General features: G+C 40.5%; 1 protein-coding gene across 2 annotated transcripts in view; it reads left to right on the plus strand.

The window, feature by feature from the left end:
- stxbp5a (syntaxin binding protein 5a (tomosyn)) overlaps positions 1 to 19980 on the plus strand; it is a 188598-nt gene that overhangs the window by 49807 nt on the left and 118811 nt on the right. For both annotated transcript variants that reach the window (XM_078405529.1, XM_078405530.1), the window contains exons 5-6: positions 7368 to 7502; positions 12968 to 13031. In XM_078405529.1, coding sequence (XP_078261655.1) covers positions 7368 to 7502; positions 12968 to 13031 — 199 coding nt within the window. The remainder of the gene's footprint in view (positions 1 to 7367; positions 7503 to 12967; positions 13032 to 19980) is intronic.

Here is a 19980-nt window from a genome sequence, read left to right on the forward strand (position 1 = left end):
AGCTTTGTAACATCCGCAAACCTGCTTGTTCTACTTCTAATTCCATCATCCAAATCATTAATATATATTGTAAATTAGTTGCGGCCCCAGCACCGAGCCTTGCGGCACTCCTGCCTGCCATTCTGAAAAGGACCCGTTTATCCCTACTGTTTGCCTCCTGTCTGCCAACCAATTCTCTATCCTTGTCAATACCCTAACCCCAATACCATGTGCTCTAATTTTGCGGTGTGGTACCTTATCAAAGGCTTTCTGAAAGTCTAGATACACTACATCCACTGGCTCTCCTTCATCCATTTTACTTGTCACATCCTCAACAAAAATTCCAGAAGATTAGTCAAGCAGGATTTCCCCTTCACAAATCCATGCTGACTTGGATCAATCCTTTAAACGCTATCCAAATGCGCAGTTATTACTTCTTTAATAATTGACTCCAGCATCTTCCTCACCACTGATGTCAGGCTAATTTGGTCTATAATTCCCTGTTTTCTCTCTCGCTCCTTTCTTGAAAAGTGGGATAACATTAGCTACCAAATGCATGGCAGATGCAGGCAAATGCATGGCAGATGCAATATAATGTGGATAAATGTGAGGTTATCCACTTTGGCGTCAAGAACAGGAAAGGAGAGTATTACCTGAATGGTGACCGATTGGGAGAAGGGGAGATGCAACGTGACCTGGGTGTCATGGTGCACCAGTCATTGAAAGCAAGCATGCAGGTGCAGCAGGCAGTGAAGAAAGCGAATGGTATGTTGGCATTCATAGCAAGAGGATTTGAGTTTAGGAGCAGGGAGGTTCTGCTGCAGTTGTACAGGGCCTTGGTGAGACCGCACCTGGAGTATTGTGTGCAGTTTTGGTCTCCTAACCTGAGGAAAGACGTTCTTGCCTTAGAGGGAGTACAGAGAAGGTTCACCAGATTAATCCCTGAGATGGCGGGACTTGCATATGAGGAAAGACTGGATAGACTGGGCTTGTACTCGCTGGAATTTAGAAGACTGCGGGGGGAATCTTATAGAAACATATAAAATTCTTAAGGGGTTGGAGAGGTTAGATGCGGGAAGATTGTTCCCGATGTTGGGGGAGTCCAGAACCAGGGGTCACAGCTTAAGGATAAGGGGGAAGTCTTTTAGGACCGAGATGAGAAAACATTTCTTCGTAGAGAGAGTGGTGAGTCTGTGGAATTCTCTGCCACAGAAGGTAGTTGAGGCCAGTTCATTGGCTATATTTAAGAGGGAGTTAGATGTGGCCCTTTTTGCTAAAGGGATCAGGGGGTATGGAGAGAAGGCAGGTACAGGCTACTGAGCTGGATGATCAGCCATGATCATATTGAATGGCGGTGCAGGCTCGAAGGGCCGAATGGCCTACCCCTGCACCTATTTTCTATGTTTCATAGTCCCCTTTGTTCAACTGCAACACTGACATTCCTGGTTTAACCTTCTCCCTCTCAAATTGCAGATTAAAACTAATCATATTATGGTCACTACCTCCAAGCGGTTCCTTTACCTTGAGTTCCCTTATTAAATCTGGTTCATTGGACAACACAAAATCCAGCATTGCCTTCTCTCTGGTAGGCTCTAGTACAAGCTGCTCTGAGAATCTATCTTGGAGGCACTCTACAAACTCCCTTTCTTGGGGTCCAGAACCAACCTGATTTTCCCAGTCTACCTGCATATTGAAATCCCCCCGTAACTGCAGTGGCATTACCTTTGTTACATGCCAATTTTAACTCCCGCTGCAACTTACCAGGCTACTGTTTGGGGGTCTGTAGATAACTCCCATTAGTGTCTTCTTACCTTTACAATTCCTCAACTCTATCCATAGTGACTCCACATCGTCAGTCCCAATGTCATTCTTCGCAAGGGACTGAATTCCATCCCTCATCAACAGTGCTACCCCCCTTCCTCTGCCCACCTGCCTGTCCTTTCTATAGGATGTATAACCCTGAATATTCAGTTCCCAGTCCTGATCCTTTTGCAGCCACGTCTCTGTAATCCCCACAATGTCATACCTGCCAAAATCTAACTGAGCCTCAAGCTCATCCACTTTACTTCTTATACTTCGCGATTTCATATATAGTACTTTTAATCCTTTGCTCATCTCAGCTTCCTCATCGATTCCTATTGCACTTGGCCATTCTCTCCTATTGCTTCGTGAGCTTACAGTCCCGTTAATACTGGGGTGTTTATTAATTATTCCTGTACCCGCTTTCCCTTTAACTGCATCCTTGTCTATCTCATTTGCCCCCCCCTCCCACTATTTAGTTGAAAATCACCTGTGTAGCAATGGCAAATCTGCCTCTGGAGGGAGTGATGGTGTTGAACACAGTTGTAGTCGATGAATAACAGTTTCAATTCAGTTTTATGCTATTTTAGCAGCAAATGCACCTACTCATTTCTAGACTTTCTGGGAAGAATAATTGGTTTATCTATCATAGCTAATCAGCTAGCTATGTAGCAAAGATTCCTCTTACTAAGGTGGTACTCTATACTCGTACATGCCACTCGTATATACTCGTACATGGCAAAGAGTAGTTCCAACACAATCTTCAAATTCGTCAACGATGCCACTGGATGAGTAGACAATAGGTGCAGGAGGAGGCACACGGCCCTTCGAGCCAGCACCGCCATTCAATGTGATCATGGCTGATCATTCTCAATCAGTTCCCCGTTCCTGCCTTCTCCCCATACCCCCTGACTCCGCTATCCTTAAGAGCTCTATCTAGCTCTCTCTTGAATGCATTCAGAGAATTGGCCTCCACTGCCTTCTGAGGCAGAGAATTCCACAGATTTACAACTCTCTGACTGAAAAAGTTTTTCCTCATCTCCGTTCTTAAACTGTGGCCGCTTGTTCTGGACTCCCCCAACATTGGGAACATGTTTTCTGCCTCTAACGTGTCCAACCCCTTAATAATCTTATACGTTTTGTAATGGATTACGATAATCCCAGTGTAGAAGGAGATCAAAAATTTGATTGAATGATGCCAGAAAATAAACTTGCTCACAGTGTCAGTAAGACCAAGGAACTGATTGTTAACTTCAGGTAGGAAACCCCAAGGTTACATGAACTTATCTTCATCGATGGGACTGTCGGCGGAGAGAGTCAAAAGTGTCAAGTTCTCCTTGTTCATATTTCTGAGGATTTATCGTGGGACCAGGAGATTGTTGCAATTACAAAGAAATCTCATTAATGGCTTTTTCCTTAGAAGACTGAGGAGATTTGGTATGCCGACAAATACTCTATTGAACAAAGCCAACCAATATTGTCAAGGACGCATGTCTTCCTGGCCATGCTCTCGTATTGTTTCTACCATTGGGAAGAAGGAATAGGAGCCTGAAAATCATGACCACCAATTTCAAGAATACATTTTTCCCAGCAATGATCAGGCTCTTGAACATTGCACAATGCTAACTTCAACAACAATGAACTCCTATGGACTGCCATTGGCTGCTCCAATAACTTATTTTGCAGTAGTATTACAGCTAATAATGCATTGAATTTTAAAAAAAATATTACATTTTACTGTATCTATTGCGTTTATTGGTCTATTAAGCTGCTGCAGTTATGAATTTCATTGTTCTGTTGTCGGCCCATGTGACAGTTAAACTCTCTTGACTACTCTGGATCCAGTTTAACTGTTGAAATCTATGGAGATTTCTTCAGCTGAGGACTGTTAAGCCAACATAGTTGGAGGTGGGAAAAAGCATTTGCTTACAGTTGTTCTCCAAAATCATGATAACAGTGTTATACTTTTGAGACCATGAATGCTCACTGTGACATAAGATTATAGTAATGATAAAGACCATTATGAAACTGCAGAGTGTGATGGTGTGGTCCTCTGCAGCAAAAACAACATATTTATGGTACCGAATGTACTGGCTAAAATGATCATAAAATATACATTTCAAATGGCCAGAATTTTGCCTCTGCTTATCTTTACTCCACAGTACTGGAATCTCGTACAGGACAGAGGCATGTGAGAGGTTAGAAGTTAGTATGGAGGGTAGTGTGGGAAAGATTAGTGGACAGAATAGGCAAGTGAAAAGAAGAGAGCGAGGAAGGAAGGTCGGTTTAAACTGCATGTATTTTAATGCAAGGGGCCTGACGGGTAAGGCAGATGAGCTCAGGGCATGGATAGGTACGAGCGACTGGAAAGTTCTAGCCATGACTGAAACCTGGTTAAGGAACGGCCAGCACTGCCAGCTCAATGTTCTGGGGTACAAGAGCTTCAGGAGAGACAGGCGAGGGAAAAAGAGGAGGGAGGGTTGCATTGTTGGTTAAGGAGGATGTCACGGCTGTGTTCAGAGGTGACATTATGGATGGTTTGTCTAGTGAGGCTATATGGGTGGAGCTGAGGAACAAGAAAGGGATGATCACCTTGTTGGGGGTGTACTACAGACCCCCGAATAGTCAACGGGAATTAGAAGAACAAATGTGCCGGGAGATTGCAGACAGCTGCAGGTCAAATAAGGTTGTTGTAGTAGGGGATTTTAACTTTCCCAATATAGACTGGAAGAATCATAGCGTGAAGGGTTTAGATGGGGTGCAATTCCTCAAAAGTATTCAGGAGAGTTTTCTTAATCAGTATGTGGAGGCTCCCAAAGGCGAGAGGGCAACGCTGGATCTAGTATTGGAAAATTGATGAAGTGTGTGTGGAAGAGCCTTTTGGCACCAATGACCACAGTTTGATTAGGTTTAAGATAGTTATGGATAGGGACGGAGAGGGTCGACGTGTGAAGATGCTGAACTGGGGTAAGAACTTTGAGGGTATGAGAGAAGGTCTCGCTCAAGTTGACTGGAGCAGGTTATTAGAGGGGAAAGGAACATTGGCCAAGTGGGATGTTTTTGAAAATGTACTGAAGAAAGCTCAGGATATGTACGTCCCCATTAGAGTGAAGGGCAAAGCAGGCAAATTTAAGGAAACATGGCTGATGAGGGAAATTGAGACATTAGTCTAAAACAAGAAGGATGCATGGGACAGGTATAGGCAGCTGGGATCAAGTGCATCCATGGAGGTGTTTCAGGAACTAAGGAGTAAACTAAGAAAGGAAATCAGAGGGCAAAAAGGGGCCAGGAGATAGCTGTGGCAGGTAGCATTAAGGACAATCCCAAAATATTTTATAAATACATAAGGGGGAAAAGGGTAACTAGGGAGAGAGAGAGTGGGACCTCTCAACGAATCAAAGCGGTCACCTCTGTGTGGAGCCACAGGAGATGGGCAAGGTACTAAATGAGTATTTCTCCTCTATATTTACCAAGGAGAAAGACAGTTGGATGGAGGAAATTGGAGCAGTCACTGGAAGTATCTTGAGAGCAGTCAGGGTTAACGTCAAAGAAGTACTGAAGGTGCTGTCGTGTTTGAAGGTAGAGAAATCTCCAGGGCCTGATCAGATATATCCAAGGACATTGCGGGAAACGAGAGTGGAAATTGTGGGAGCCCTGGTTGAAATTTACGAGTCGTCCTTAAATACAGGAAAGGTACCGGAAGATTGGAGGGTGGGAAATGTCGTGCCTCTTTTCAAGAAGGACTGCAGGAAAAATGCTGGGAACTATAGGCCGGTGAGCTTAACATCTGTAGTTGGTAAGTTACTGGAGAGTATTCTGAGGGATAGATTGTACAGGCATTTGGATGGGCAAAGGCTGATTAGCGATAGTCAGCCTGGTTTTGTACGTGGAATGTCGTGTCTCACAAATCTGATTGATTTTTTTTGAAGACATGACCAAAAAGGTTGATGAGGGCAGAGCTGTAGATGTTGTGTACATGGACTTCAGTGAGGCATTCGACAAGGTTCCATATGGTAGGCTGCTCTGGAAGGTTAGATTGCATGGGATCCAAGGAGAGATAGCTGAATGGAAAGCAAATTGGCTCCATGGAAGGAAGCAGAGGGTGATGGTGGAAGGTTGCTTCTCAGACTGGAGGCCTGTGACTAGTGATGTGCCTCAGGGTTCTCTGTTGGGCCCGTTACTGTTTGTCATCTACATCAATGATTTGGATGAGAACATGCAGGGCAAGATTAGCAAATTTGCTGATGATACAAAAGTTAGTGGTTTTGCAGATAGTGAAGATGGTTGTGAAAGATTGCACCAGGGGGGCGGAGGAATGGTTGATGGGATTTAATACAGAAAAGTGTGTGCTGTTGCATTTTGGGATGTCGAACCTGTGTAGGTGCAGGACCTACACAGTAAATGGTAGGCCTCTGGGTGGTGTAGACCAGAGGGATCGAGGAGTACAGGTGCATGGTTCCTTGAAGGTCGAGCCGCAAGTAGATGAGGTTGTCAAAAAGGCTTTTGGCACTTTGGCCTTCATCAGTCAGAGTACTGAGTATAGATGTTGGGAGGTCATGTTGCAGTTGTATAAGATGTTGGTGAGACTGCATTTGGAATATTGTGTTCAGTTCTGGGCACCAGGTTATAGGAAAGATATTGTCAAGCTTGAAAGGGTTCAGAAAAGATTTTAGAAGGATGTTGCCAGGACTAGAGGGTGTGAGTTATAAGGAGAGATTGAATAGGCTGGGTCTCTATTTCATGGAGCACAGGAGGATGAGGGGAGATCTCAGAGGTATACAAAATCATGAGAGGAATAAATTGGGTAGATGCAGAGAGTCTTTTGCCCAGAGTAGGGGAATCGAGGACCAGAGGACAGAGGTTCAAGGTGAAGGGGAAAAGATTTAACAGGAATCCGAGGGGTAACTTATTCACACAAAGGGTGGTGGGTGTATGGATCAAGCTGCCAGAGGAGGTAGTTGGGGCTCGGACTATCCCATCGTGTAAGAAACAGTTAGACAGGTACATGGCTCGGACAGGTTTGGAGGGATATGGACCAAGCGGGACTAGTGTCGCTGGGACATTGTTGATGGTGTGGGCAAGTTGGGCTGAAGGGCCTGTTTCCACACTGTTTCACTCTATGACTCTAAACTGCAAAATATTCTTAAAGATAAAATGTACAATTTATGATTGCATCAACTATACTCTTAATGCCTTGTGGGAATAAGACTAATATCTATTATTTTGAGCTATTAATGCCAGCTATCTAATTTGTTAGCTTGAACAGTTTGAAGAACAACTCCATGAATCATATATTGAGACCGAGTTTTTGTGGAGATAATAAGTTCACGTGTCTGACTTGTTTTATTTTTACAACAACTCTATATGAGATCACTCACCATGTTTATTAAATTAATTTTTTCAATGATTTGTGGAATTTACATTTTCAAATTGTGGAGCTCAATTGCAACCAACTCGACCTTGAACAATCTAATCATGTTTCTATTAATGTTTTCAGGAATTGTTGTAATTGTATATCTTTAATTGCATGTACGACTATTGTACAATATTTGAATGAGATTTTCAGTCAATGATTTTCTTCTCTGCAGGATAACATTTTGCCATCTGCCCTTCCAGAGTAAATGGTTGTATGTTGGCACGGAAAGAGGGAATGTACATATTGTCAATGTGGAGTCTTTCACACTCTCAGGCTATGTCATTATGTGGAATAAAGCCATTGAACTGTAAGTGCTTCATTCTTATGGATGGTTAATAACGTATTTTCAAGAAGAAAATGTTATATCTTCAATTCATGTGTCTCTTTATCTATGTTTACTAGCTCAATAATTTGTCAAAACTTTCATTTATGTTTGGAGCCCAGTACAGATGATTTAGCTTGCTATGTCAAACATGAAGTATTTTTGTCAATTATTTTTCCTCACCATATTTGCAAGATTAAAACCAATTTTAGTTCATGTAACAATGCAATTCTTCCACACCCAATCATTTGAGTGTTGGTAGATTGAAAGGATGCCTCGTGGCTCAACGAAAAATATTTGAAACCAGAGAGTTTGCTCTGAGAAGAGAGTGGTGATTAGTTTAAATGCAGAGATCCCCTTGGCCATGTGCATTTGTTGTTTCAACTTACAACAATGAGTGTTAAATACATCTTGGTTTCTTTGTCCTACGTAAACATATACAATCCTGTTGAATTTTTTTTGCCCAGGAAGCTCAAGGCTATTTTGTTTTTCAAACCCTAATATATCGCCGTTGGAGGGAGGGAATTTGTATGTGCATTTCAAGTCGGAGATCCAATTTTAATTCCAGTTATATATTTTTTTCTGCTGCAAATGGACTTCGTAACTTCAATATCTTAAAGGAGAATTGGTTGATATCTATCACAATGTGTTAGGAATAGTTGATATCTATCACATCTATCACAGCTATTCAATCAAAATGCTCTGTTGTCTGGGCTTCTGTTCATATAACTGTTTGTCAGAGGAATAAGAACAGCCTATTTTAGCATTTCCATACATCGTCGGCTGTCTAATTAAACTAGGTACTTTAATTTAGTTTACCTTTGAGCCTCCATTCCTCTCACCTAGCAATCCTTTCCGGTTCTGAATTTTCTTAAGACCTTGACCTTTAGAGAGAGAGAATTCCAGATTTCCAGTACTCTCTATTAAAAGAAATGCATCCTCCTGTATTTAATGGCCCATTCCCAATTTTAACATTATACCCCTTTGATTGGACTAGCCCATTTCCTCCCCACTCTCACTTGAGAAAATGTTTTTTTTTTTTAATCTACCCTGTCAACGCTTCAATTAGATGACCAAGTAATCACGCATGCAACGTAGGTCATCTTACAGTATGGATGAATGCATTCCATGAAATATGTTATGCACAATGCAGGTTTTCGATTTGTCATATGTTTGAAGGAAAGAATCTGACTCTGGTGCAGAAAAGGTTAAATCTATGAAAAACTCGGCTCTGCTTTTTTTAATATAAGTTGTAATGTTGCCAATTTGCCAGCTGCTTTGAGAAGTTAGCAGGATGTTGATTGCAAGATGGGGAAGTATATTTAAAACCAACTATGTTCTATATTGTACAACTTAGTTGTGCTGTATGGTCAGGTTTACTGTGGTTTGATTCAATAAACATTCTATTAATCTTTTCTTGCAACATCTTGCCTATGATTCAGACTTCCAGTGTTTATTCTTGAGCACATTTTTGCTGCTGCTCATACTTAGTTATTTTTATTTCAAATTTCCTTTATCCTCTTTTCTTCCTGATTCTTCCAACCTTCATGTCTTGTTATTTCACTTTTCTCAATGTTCCTTCATGGGTGGCTGTTTTTTCTGCTACCATTCCATGTTACTAAATTCTCCGAAGTAGTTCAGGCATTCTTCAGAAGGTCCATTTAGATTCATCCTATTAAAAAAAAAAAGTTAACTTCTTTTGAATTGGGAACTCGTCCTTTAGTTTAGAACTTAGATGCCATACTGTGATAAAGAATGACGGAGGGAAAGGAAGAAATTATAAACCAGTTAGCATAAGATCAGTAGGAAAATTACTTTGTAATTAAGGATGGAGTGTTTGAACACGTTGACAAGCATTTTTTGTAAAGCATAACAAAACTGATTTAATTTTTTTTGGTTGATTGATGTAGCGGACAGGGAAACATCCATGGGAGTTCTGTGGACCAAGAAAGCATTTGATAAAAGCCCTGAACACTGAATTTGAGCTTTTGGAAGCTGAATTATTGACTAAGCAGTCGAGACAGAGAATAGGGCAAATGGGAGGTCCTCAAATTGCCACACAATTGCAAGGATTGGCATTGAGGCTACAAGTAGTCACTGTTTATAAATGATAAGATACTGTCAGATATGCAAAATTGCTGTTGATACAAAATGGGCAGTGATTTAAGAACTTCCATGGAAGTACTAAATTACAAAAGAGTGTAATTGAATAAATGATTAAAACTATGACAATTAGATGTCAATATAGACAATTGTGAGGTTATCCACACAGAAAGTACAGGATTATATCCTTTAGTTCTAACTAATCGAATAGCTCGAAAGAGTGGGGGATTTGAACAGAAGTAAAAAGACTTTGACCTTGAAACATAATCATAAATGCTGATAGAATTCTTGTAGTCATATCTAGAGAACTGGGTTTCACGGAGTTTGAAGGGCTATTGCACTAAACCTTGTTTTGACCACACCTCAAGCACTGAGGGCCTTGGAGATTTCCAAATATGTTGAAGAGATTACAGAAATTGGGATTATCATTCTTGAAATGCGGAAAGTTGTGGTGTAACTTGATTGAAACTTTCAAAATATTGAAGGAAAATGATAGGATAGGTAAAACTAAAGCAGAAACTAGGAACTGAAGATACTGGTTTGCAAAATCAGATCAAGTCCTGGAGTAACTCAGCGGGTCACGTAGCATCTCTGGAGAACATGAATGTGACATTTCTGATCAGGGCCCTTCTCCAGTCTGAAGAAGTTTCACGACGGAAAGGTCACTTATCAATGTTCTCCGGAGATGCCGCCTGACCCGCCGAGTTACTCCAGCACTGTGTGTCCTTTTTAGGTAAAAATAAACCATGTCCACTAGTGCGTACTTGCCACCAGGAATTTCAGACCTATTTTTAGGAACACATATTTGTGAACTTTCTTCCACTAATAGCATTTGGTGTGAGGCCGAACCCGGGTCTCTTGCGCTGTAAGGCAGTAGCTCTACCGCAACGCCATCATGCCACCTTAATGCAGGTCGTTCTCTGCAATCAGTTGACATGAAAGTTGTTTAGGTGGTCGACTGCTATTTTCTATGTCAGCTGAAGATAGACACGATGCTGGAGTAACTCAGCGAGACAGGCAGCATCTCTGGATAGAAGGAAAGGGTGATGTTTTGGGTTGAGACCCTTCTTGAGACCGAGTCAGGGGAGAGGGAGATACTGAGATAAGGAGAGAGGGAAGGCAATTTAATATTGACTTCTCTAACTTCAAGTAACCCTTGCCTTTCCTCTTTATCCATCCCTCTCCCTTCACAGTTCTCTGACTAGTTTGACTGTCCTCATTTACATTTTATCTGTTTGCTTTGTTGTTACCTTCTCCTAGATAACAATGAACTAATCAACACTTCCTTATCTCTGTATCTCCCTCTGTCCTGATTCAGTCTGAAGAAGGGTCTCGACCCAAAATATCACCCATTCCTTCTACCAGAGACGGTGCCTGTCTCTGAGTTACTCAGAGTTACTCCGACATTTTGTGTCTATCTTTGGTTTAAACCATCATCTGGAGTTCCTTCCTTCAACCCAGTCAGCCAGTTGGCCAGCTGATTGTTTAGTTACACAGCTGTCCAGTTAGTTTCTCAGCTTCTTTCCAGTGGCAGTTTCTTTTGGGCTGTGGACGGTGTTTTGACATCAGCTCCTGTATCGCTTTGAATATTTTTGAATAAATTAATAAAAGATTTAGGTATACATATATTAATTGCAGGATATAAGTTTGCAATATGGGACAAATAAGTGAGGCTGTAGCTGTGAGGTTCACATGAAAAATATTTCAGTCATGAATTATGGGACAGTAGGCCAAGGATATAAGAAAATAACTGCAGATGCTGGTACAAATCGATTTATTCACAAAATGCTGGAGTAACTCAGCAGGTCAGGCAGCATCTCGGGAGAGAAGGAATGGGTGACGTTTCGGGTCGAGACCCTTCTTCAGACTGATGTCGGGGGTGGGACAAAGGAAGGATATAGGTGGAGACAGGAAGATAGAGGGAGATCTGGGAAGGAGGAGGGGAAGGGAGGGACAGAGGAGCTATCTGAAGTTGGAGAAGTCAACGTTCATACCACCGGGCCGCAAACTGCCCAGGCGAAATATGAGGTGCTGCTCCTCCAATTTCCGGCGGGCCTCACTATGGCACTGGAGGAGGCCCATGACAGAGAGGTCAGACTGGGAATGGGAGGGGGAGTTGAAGTGCTGGGCCACCGGGAGATCAGTGGCGTTAATGCGGACCGAGCGCAGGTGTTCAGCGAAGCGATCGCCGAGCCTGCGCTTGGTTTCGCCGATATAGATGAGTTGACATCTAGAGCAGCGGATGCAATAGATGAGGTTGGAGGAGGTGCAGGTGAACCTCTGTCTCACCTGGAAAGAATGTTTGGGTCCTTTGATGGAGTTGAGGGGGGAGGTAAAGGGACAGGTGTTGCATCTCGTGCGGTTGCAAGGGAAAGTGCCCGGGGTTAGGGTGGTTTGGGTAGGAAGGGACGAGTGGACCAGGGAGTTGCGGAGGGAACGGTCTCTGCGGAATGCAGAGAGGGGAGGGGATGGGAAGATATGGCCAGTGGTGGGGTCCTGTTGTAGGTGACGGAAATGTTGGTGGATGATATGTTGGATCCGCTGGCTGGTGGGGTGGAAGGTGAGAACGAGGGGGATCCTGTCCTTGTTGCGAGTGGGGGGATGGGGAGCAAGAGCGGAGCTGCGGGATGTAGAAGAGACCCTAGTGAGAGCCTCATCTATAATGGAGGAGGGGAAGCCCCGTTTTCTGAAAAACGAGGACATCTCGGAAGCCCTAGTCTGAAACACCTCATCCCGGGCACAGATGCGGCGTAGACGGAGGAATTGGGAGTAGGGGATAGACTTTTTGCAGGGGACCGGGTGGGAAGAAGTGTAGTCCAGATAGCTGTGCGAGTCGGTGGGCTTGTAATAAATGTCCGTCACTAATTTTTCTCCTGTGATGGAGATGGTGAGGTCCAGAAACGGGAGGGAGATGTCAGAGATAGTCCAGGTATATTTAAGGGCAGGATGGAAATTGGAGGTGAAGTGTATAAAGTCAGTGAGTTCTGCATGGGTGCAAGAGGTAGCACCAATGCAGTCGTCGATGTAGCGGAGGTAGAGTTCGGGGATGGGGCCAGTGTACGTCTGGAACAGGGATTGTTCGACGTACCCGACAAAGAGGCAGGCGTAGCTAGGGCCCATGCGAGTGCCCAAGGATATTTTTATAAATGCCTCAAAGTCACTTAGTTCAACTGGACAATGCTGGAAGCTGAATAATTTAACAGCTTTGTTCCTTTCAACCTTCAGAAGCTGTAAGCAGTTGTACTGTAAATAATTAGTGTTTAAATATGTAATAAAAAAATTCTTGGACAGTTGGAGAGCTTTGTATAACTAGAATTTTCCTGATTTCTCACCTGTTTTACTTGCAGATCATCAAAAACCCACCCAGGCCTCATTGTCCACATCAGTGACAACCCCATGGATGAAGGCAAGGTATATGATTCGCACAAAGGATAACTGGTTAAAGTTTGCCTCAGTGGCAAAGTAATATTCAAGATTTACTGGGAAGTGCATTTTGCATGCATTATACCATTCATACTGTGTTCACCCGACATATTGCATACATGCCTGTCCAGTTCTGCCTCTTTGTTCTTGTTAATTGCTTCAATACCAAACAATTTGATCATTTTTGTCTTAGTGTTTGAAATGATTAAGTGATCTTTATACATACTGTATAGTTCTGGAAATGTGTAGCTTTTGGTGGAATGCTTAACATTGTGCTTATTATACTTTCGGAAACACATGTAAAGTGAGCAATATTAACAAGAATAGGCCACTGCATCACAAACCTGCTCTAATGTTTAGTATATTAATAATGGCTGATCATATTGTTAGCCTCAAAGCATGTTGTGTAAATATCTTGACTAGCCTTCTCTGGGGTAGAGAATTACAAAGATTCATAATCTTCAGAGAGAAGTAATACCTTCCCCTTCGAGCTGTTATCCTGATTTTGTCACCTGGTTCTACATTCCCACACCACAGGAAAAAATTGCATCTACTGTGTCAAGATCCCTCAGAAGCTTAAATATTTCAATAAGATCATTGGTCTATCTTCGAAATTCTAAATCAATACCCCTATGTAAGAAATCCTCTTCATCACAGGACACAATCCTGTGAACCTTCTCTGCACTGCTGTGCTTTCATTTGTTCTGTACCCATATGTATACTGACTTAGTTTTACTTCAGTTTTATACTGGCATATTTTTAGCTGAATTTTTGTTTCTATCAGTGATAAACGTTTGCTGTACACAATTTAAGCAATAGTCCTGGGAAAGCATCTTTTTGACAGATCATACTTTTGGGATCTTTTGTCACTGCTTTTAAATTTTGAAAGAATGGAAAGACAGCTTTAAGTGTTTTCTGTTAAATCATGGAGGCTTTAAAATTTGTTCAATCTTTCTGAAACGAGAAAATATTTAAAGCACAGTGGGGAAAAAAAATAAATGCAGTGTGCTTGTTCCTGGTTCTAAAAAAGACATTGAAGTACAAAAGAACTAGTATATCTCTCATCAACAAAAGTTATTGGTATTTAGCTTTAACCTTGTAAAATGTTCCAAGGTCTTTCGCAGGAAAATTAGTCGCGTTTCACATTGAGCCCTCTGAGATATTAGCAAGGATAAAGAGAGAATATTTGGGTGTTTTAGTGATATGTTAGAAAGGTCAAGAAGGAATTCCAGCGATTAGACCTACACAACTGAAAGCAAGGTCACTGGTGATGAACCTTATAAAAATAGTGGGGCACGAGACCTTTAGTGAAATGTTGGGAAAGAAGAGTCACTTGAGAAGAACCTCTTGGATATCCATTTCAGGTTCTTTCCAAGACTGAAAAGTGTTGATACAATGTCTCAACTCAGGAATATTTACCCTCAAGATAAGAATTTTGAAATGAACAGTGTGCCAGTGAGGCACTGTGGACAGTTTATTGCTTTTCTTGTAATATTAGATATTGTTATCACTTACCTATGCACAGATATTTTCAGCTATGTTTCCATGTCTGCTGCTTTCAGAAATGTTGACTACCAGATTTGCAAATGTTTATGTAACTAGTAAGTCTAGACCTCAACTTACAGTTGTTCCAGAGAAACGTGCAAAATTTTCGGCAGATTCCAATAGATATTTGTAAGTATCCATAGCCAGCATACCTGTGCTAGTTATTGTCTTTGAAATCATAAATGTAGGAGTCTTAAAATCTTTGGTAGCAAGTATTTTTTGTGCTGCCTGTGAAAAACAGTAGAATTTACATATCCAACTGAATGAATAACCGATTAGTTCTAAGCATTTTATAAATATTGTGGAAGGATGAAAGACATGGATTAACAATGTGCTCCTGGTGAAATTGATTGAATATGCTGCAAATGGTCATATAAAAATGAAAAAACCTATTGCAATGCTACTTGTGGAGTCAAGAAATTCAAGTCTTAGAATAAAGGGGAGGCCATTTAAAACTGAGGTGAGAAAAAACTTTTTGATCCAGACAGTTGTGAATTTGTGGAATTCTCTGCCACAGAAGGCAGTGGAAGCCAAATCACTGGATGGATTTAAGAGAGAGTTAGATAGAGCTCTAGGGGCTAGTGGAATCAAGGGATATGGGGGAGAAGGCAGGCAAGGGTTATTGATTGGGGACGATCAGCCATGATCACAATGAATCGAAGGGCCGAATGGCCTCCTCCTGCACCTATTTTCTATGTTTCTAAGAGTGTTTAATTGTCATATGTACAGAAACTGAACAATGAAATTCCTTCTTGCAGTAGCATAACAGGTCTGTAAACAGTACTCAATAGATAACATAAACAAACAAACAAACAAAAGTACAATAAATTCTTCTTAAAAACTAATATTAGTATAAAACAAAAACCCAAAGTCCCTAGTGCAACCAAGACAGTTTGCAGTTCGAAGTTTAATTGGTGTTTGTAGTGTTCAATGGCCCGATGCTGGTTGGGAAGACGAGGTCCCACTCTTGAATGAAAAGTTACAATTAGCATGTCTACCTTTTCTTATGTCCCTACTGGATTATAAGCAAAGGAGGACTCCTGATTTCCTGACCACATTTTGTACCTACATCAACATCAAAAACTGATTTCTTGGTCCTTAGTATTACAGCTGGGTGATGGCGTTTTGCTGATTGCAAATTATGTGTTGTTTGTCTTCATTATTGCAGACACTACTCAAAGTAAGTAATTTGCTCTGAAGCAGACTGGAATATCCATAGGATGTCACTGCACAATATGAATAGAAGTTCTGTTATTAATTTCTCCTACATTAATTTTACACAATCTTTGTCAATTTTCTCTGATTCTAGGATGTGGAGAATTGCCGTCTTCCTGTCTGTAGAATATATGTCAGCAATTTTATTTGATTAATTGTATGACTTTTTAGTCTCTTGAAATACCTGTCAAGGTATTTCATTGTGGAGGTTACAATGAAATAATAGAATACCTTATCCATTAATATAATATAGATTAATATTGCCATGTGACTTCAAAAAACTAAAGTCATCACATAGACTTCAGATGATGAAAATCAAATCTTATTCTGGCTTTGCTGTATTTGAAAATATCCTAAATCAAACCGCAATGGGCCAACTACGAAGTATTTCAACCCAGTGTGATCTTAATGTTTCTTAGCCCAGTTCTGAAAAATATCCTTGTGGAATTGACGGTGTCTCATTAATCAGGCTGTTAACTGTGTGGACTTATTCTTGGTGCCTTATCTTGGTTTGTTTCATAATCTGTATGCCTTGATTGATGTCAAAAGGCAGTTGACATAAATTGTTGATTCAATAGAATTTGGTGTAATAGTGGCTCTGTATCCTTTTATCAAATTGACAAAATAAAAATGGGCTTAATGAGCACCTACTGCTTGTTTGTGGGGAAAATATTCTATATTTCTTCCCTTTTTGTGAGGGGGATAAGGGTTACTTTAAAGTTGCTTGATTTTGATTGTATGGTTGAAAGACAATATATTCATTGGTAAACATCTATTGATGTCAATTTTATGATAGGTTGCTACATCAATATCGTGCTATATAATTCTGCCACTGAAGATTTTGTTTTGATAATTTCAAATCTATTGTGTACTGATTGACTAATAAACAGATTATGGCCTCTTGCATCAAACAACTATTTGGCCTGGATAGAGTGGATGTGGAGAAGATGCTTCCACTAGTGGAAGAGTCCAAACCAGAGGGTGTAACCTCAGAATAAAAGGACGTACCTTTGGAAAGGAGATGAGGAGGAATTTCTTTTGTTAGAGGGTGATGAATTTGTGCAATTCATTGCCACAAATGGAGGCCAAATCATCGGGTATTCTTGAAGTGCAGATTGACAGAAACTTGATTGGTTAGGGTGTCAAGGGTTATGGGGAAAGGCAGGAGAATGAGGTTGAGAGGGAAAGTTAGATCAGCCATGATTGAATGGTGGGGTAGACTCAATGAACTAAATGACTTACTTTTGCTCCTATGAACTTAATTTCTTTCACTGAGTAGATTTCTCAAGAATGAAAATGGGTTTGCATGGGGTGAGTGGACCACACACGCAAGCTTTCTGAATGATTGATTTTACCTTGGGCCAGATGCATATTTTATTTCAGGTCTTTCGCATCACTTTACAGGAGAAGCTTGAAGATGTTAAAATGAGAGAAGATTAAGGTACGGGGATCAGAGTGTGTTGGGAATCCCACTTATTGCATTAACAACATTCTGGAGTTTGGCAGTGGAATGCTCTCGATATATAACTTGTCATTTATTTATTTTTACTTGTTGCGAGTAGAAATAAACAATGAAAGTGAAGTTTTGAGATTGATAAATTGAGCACAAGTAATCTTAATTAGCCTTTGTGGAATGTTTACCAGAAATATTTTGAAAGTTGCATTGGATTTTTGTTTGGTGGGAAAGGAAACCATAGTAATGGCTTAAAATAAAAAAAATATTTTAGCTAAAATATTCTAAGTAATTTATAGTTTCTGTCTATCTAAAATAACTTCTTTCTCTGTTCTCCAAATTTAAGCAGATGCTGACTTAATTTGAATTTTTATTCTGTAGCTTGTTTTAAATTATGCAAAAAATCTCAGAACAGAAATCCTGTTGCACCAAGGATATAGTTTCGGCCAGCACCGTGGGCTGCGTAGATTCTCTTCAACTGTCTATTTCATGTAATAAAACCATTATCAAAAATAGTAGAAAATAAAACCTACAATTAACTTGCTGACTGCAACTCAGTTTGTGTTCTACCTTATCCACTGTGCTGCAGTCCTCGACATGGCCTTGGTCCAAGCACAGAAGAGCGAGTGGGTCAGCATATTCTGCAATGAGTGATTCACTAAGCTCCCTAATGTTTTTCCATTATCTGCTCAGCACAAATCGAAAATATAATACACTCCACCTGCCCGATTAAGTACAGTTCTTACAATGTGGTAAAACTCAACATCATGTCAGATAAAGTAATCCATTTAATATCATCATCCCAACTACCATCTGAAATATTTACTTGCCTCCTTATTAGCTTTATTTACCCTACATAGCATCTCAAGATCCCTAACCCAACCCACCAAGACTAATTTAACAGCACTTTTTAGGCCTGCGATTTTGACCAAGGCAACCGGCACATGGGAACACCGTCATACCAACTGCATGTCAATCTCATTTTGGACAGTGCTTAATCATTAAACTTCCTTAATCATTACCAGGTCTAAATCCTGGTCTTGCTGCAAAACAACACAAGGAGTGTAATCTTTCATGAAGGGAATTTGTTGCATTATGGAAAATCGTGATAGTATGGCAGCATACCAAACTCCCAATAAAGCCAGGGTAACTTCCCTGGGAAAAATGCAATGAGTAGAGAATAGGTTCCTGTAAATTATTTGTGTAAAGTTGTACTCTGTCATCTTTGGAGGTCTGGTCACAAGCTTGATTCATGGGGAGCTTCCTAGCCTGTACTTTGGCCATAGTATTGTCACAAAGTGGGTTATTTAAAGCAAGTTCTCAGAAACTCTCAAATCTTTTATCTAAACTGGAACACTATAACAACACTCAGCTTTGGGTACGTGTTCAACAATATTTTGAATTTGGTTTTTCTGATTTGTATTTAATACAGGGCTTGATTTCCAGCTAAGGGCGGATCATCTTACATGTAGGTCAGGAAACTAGTTTCTTCCAATGATACTTCCCAACTTTTGGAATTGGGGATATTCCGTGGAAGATTGTAAATAAAATACTATATACTGTGTGAATGCAATTAAATCCCTCTATTATTCCCACTGATATTTGTCTTCTCTAGTTATATGTCATGACCATGACAAAACAGCAATTTAGCAGGTGGTTTGAAAGTATTTGAAGTAGCTATCAACTGTGTGTGTCTACATGAAGTAACTAGCACCTTTAGTGTGTAGATTTAGCACCTATCTCTACTTTTGCCAGTTTTGTTTATTTGGCCTGCCACATGCCGGATTAAATGCTTGGCTAATGCACCAACATTCCAGCATTCCCATCTCATAGAGTTTTTCTTCTAACACCAATTACAATTTCACCGGCTCTAGCCTTGAGAAAGTATAAATCATTAGCGTCAAATAAGAAGTTAAACCGAAAGGCAAGACAATGCCTCAGGTGAATAATGTGAATCTTTGCTGTTTCTCAAAGAGCAAGGTAGTTTTCTGTATCCTAACAATATTACTCACCCAACATATTAAGAAATTGTTTATTAACGAGAGGATATTAAATAGAAAAGTAGACTCAAGGGTTGAATGCCTTTATTTTCTATGTTTCTGTGTTGGTTACTTATAGTATTATTGGATACACTGCATGTAGGATGTTGTGGCGTTTTTCATAGAAGGTAATCTTGTTAACTTTTGGGGTATAGAAATTGCAGTTTTGTAGATCATGGCTGAAGCTTAACTTGACAGCTTTGTAAATAGTATAGGATAGTGGTGGGCCTTAACAGAAACAGGTGAAATGGCAGACTCATGAAAAAAACTATTTAATATGGGTAAATAAAAAATATTGGTAGAAACAAAATGGTGAATATATGTAATCCAAATGATAGTCTGCATGGAATGCAAAAGCAAAGGAATGCTTGATTATATATATTCTTTAAACATTGCAGGACAAGCTTTTAAGGCAGGTAAGAAAGCATAAGCAAGATCTGTGGCACCAGATAGGGGCAGGGAATGGAAAAGCTAAGGAGTCATAATAACATTACCTATCTCTGGTTAGACCTTGGTTGAGCATTATGCATGATTGAATAATATGTATCATACTTCAGAAAATATGTCAGTACCTTGGAGAGGACATAGAGGAACTTCCCAGCTGATAGCAGCGATACAGGATACAGTGATACAGGAGCTCAGTAATGTGGAAAGAATGGAGAAGGGGAATTATTTTTCTTGGAGC

This window comes from Rhinoraja longicauda, chromosome 9, assembly GCF_053455715.1.
Source record: "Rhinoraja longicauda isolate Sanriku21f chromosome 9, sRhiLon1.1, whole genome shotgun sequence".
Classification (NCBI taxonomy): domain Eukaryota; kingdom Metazoa; phylum Chordata; class Chondrichthyes; order Rajiformes; family Arhynchobatidae; genus Rhinoraja; species Rhinoraja longicauda.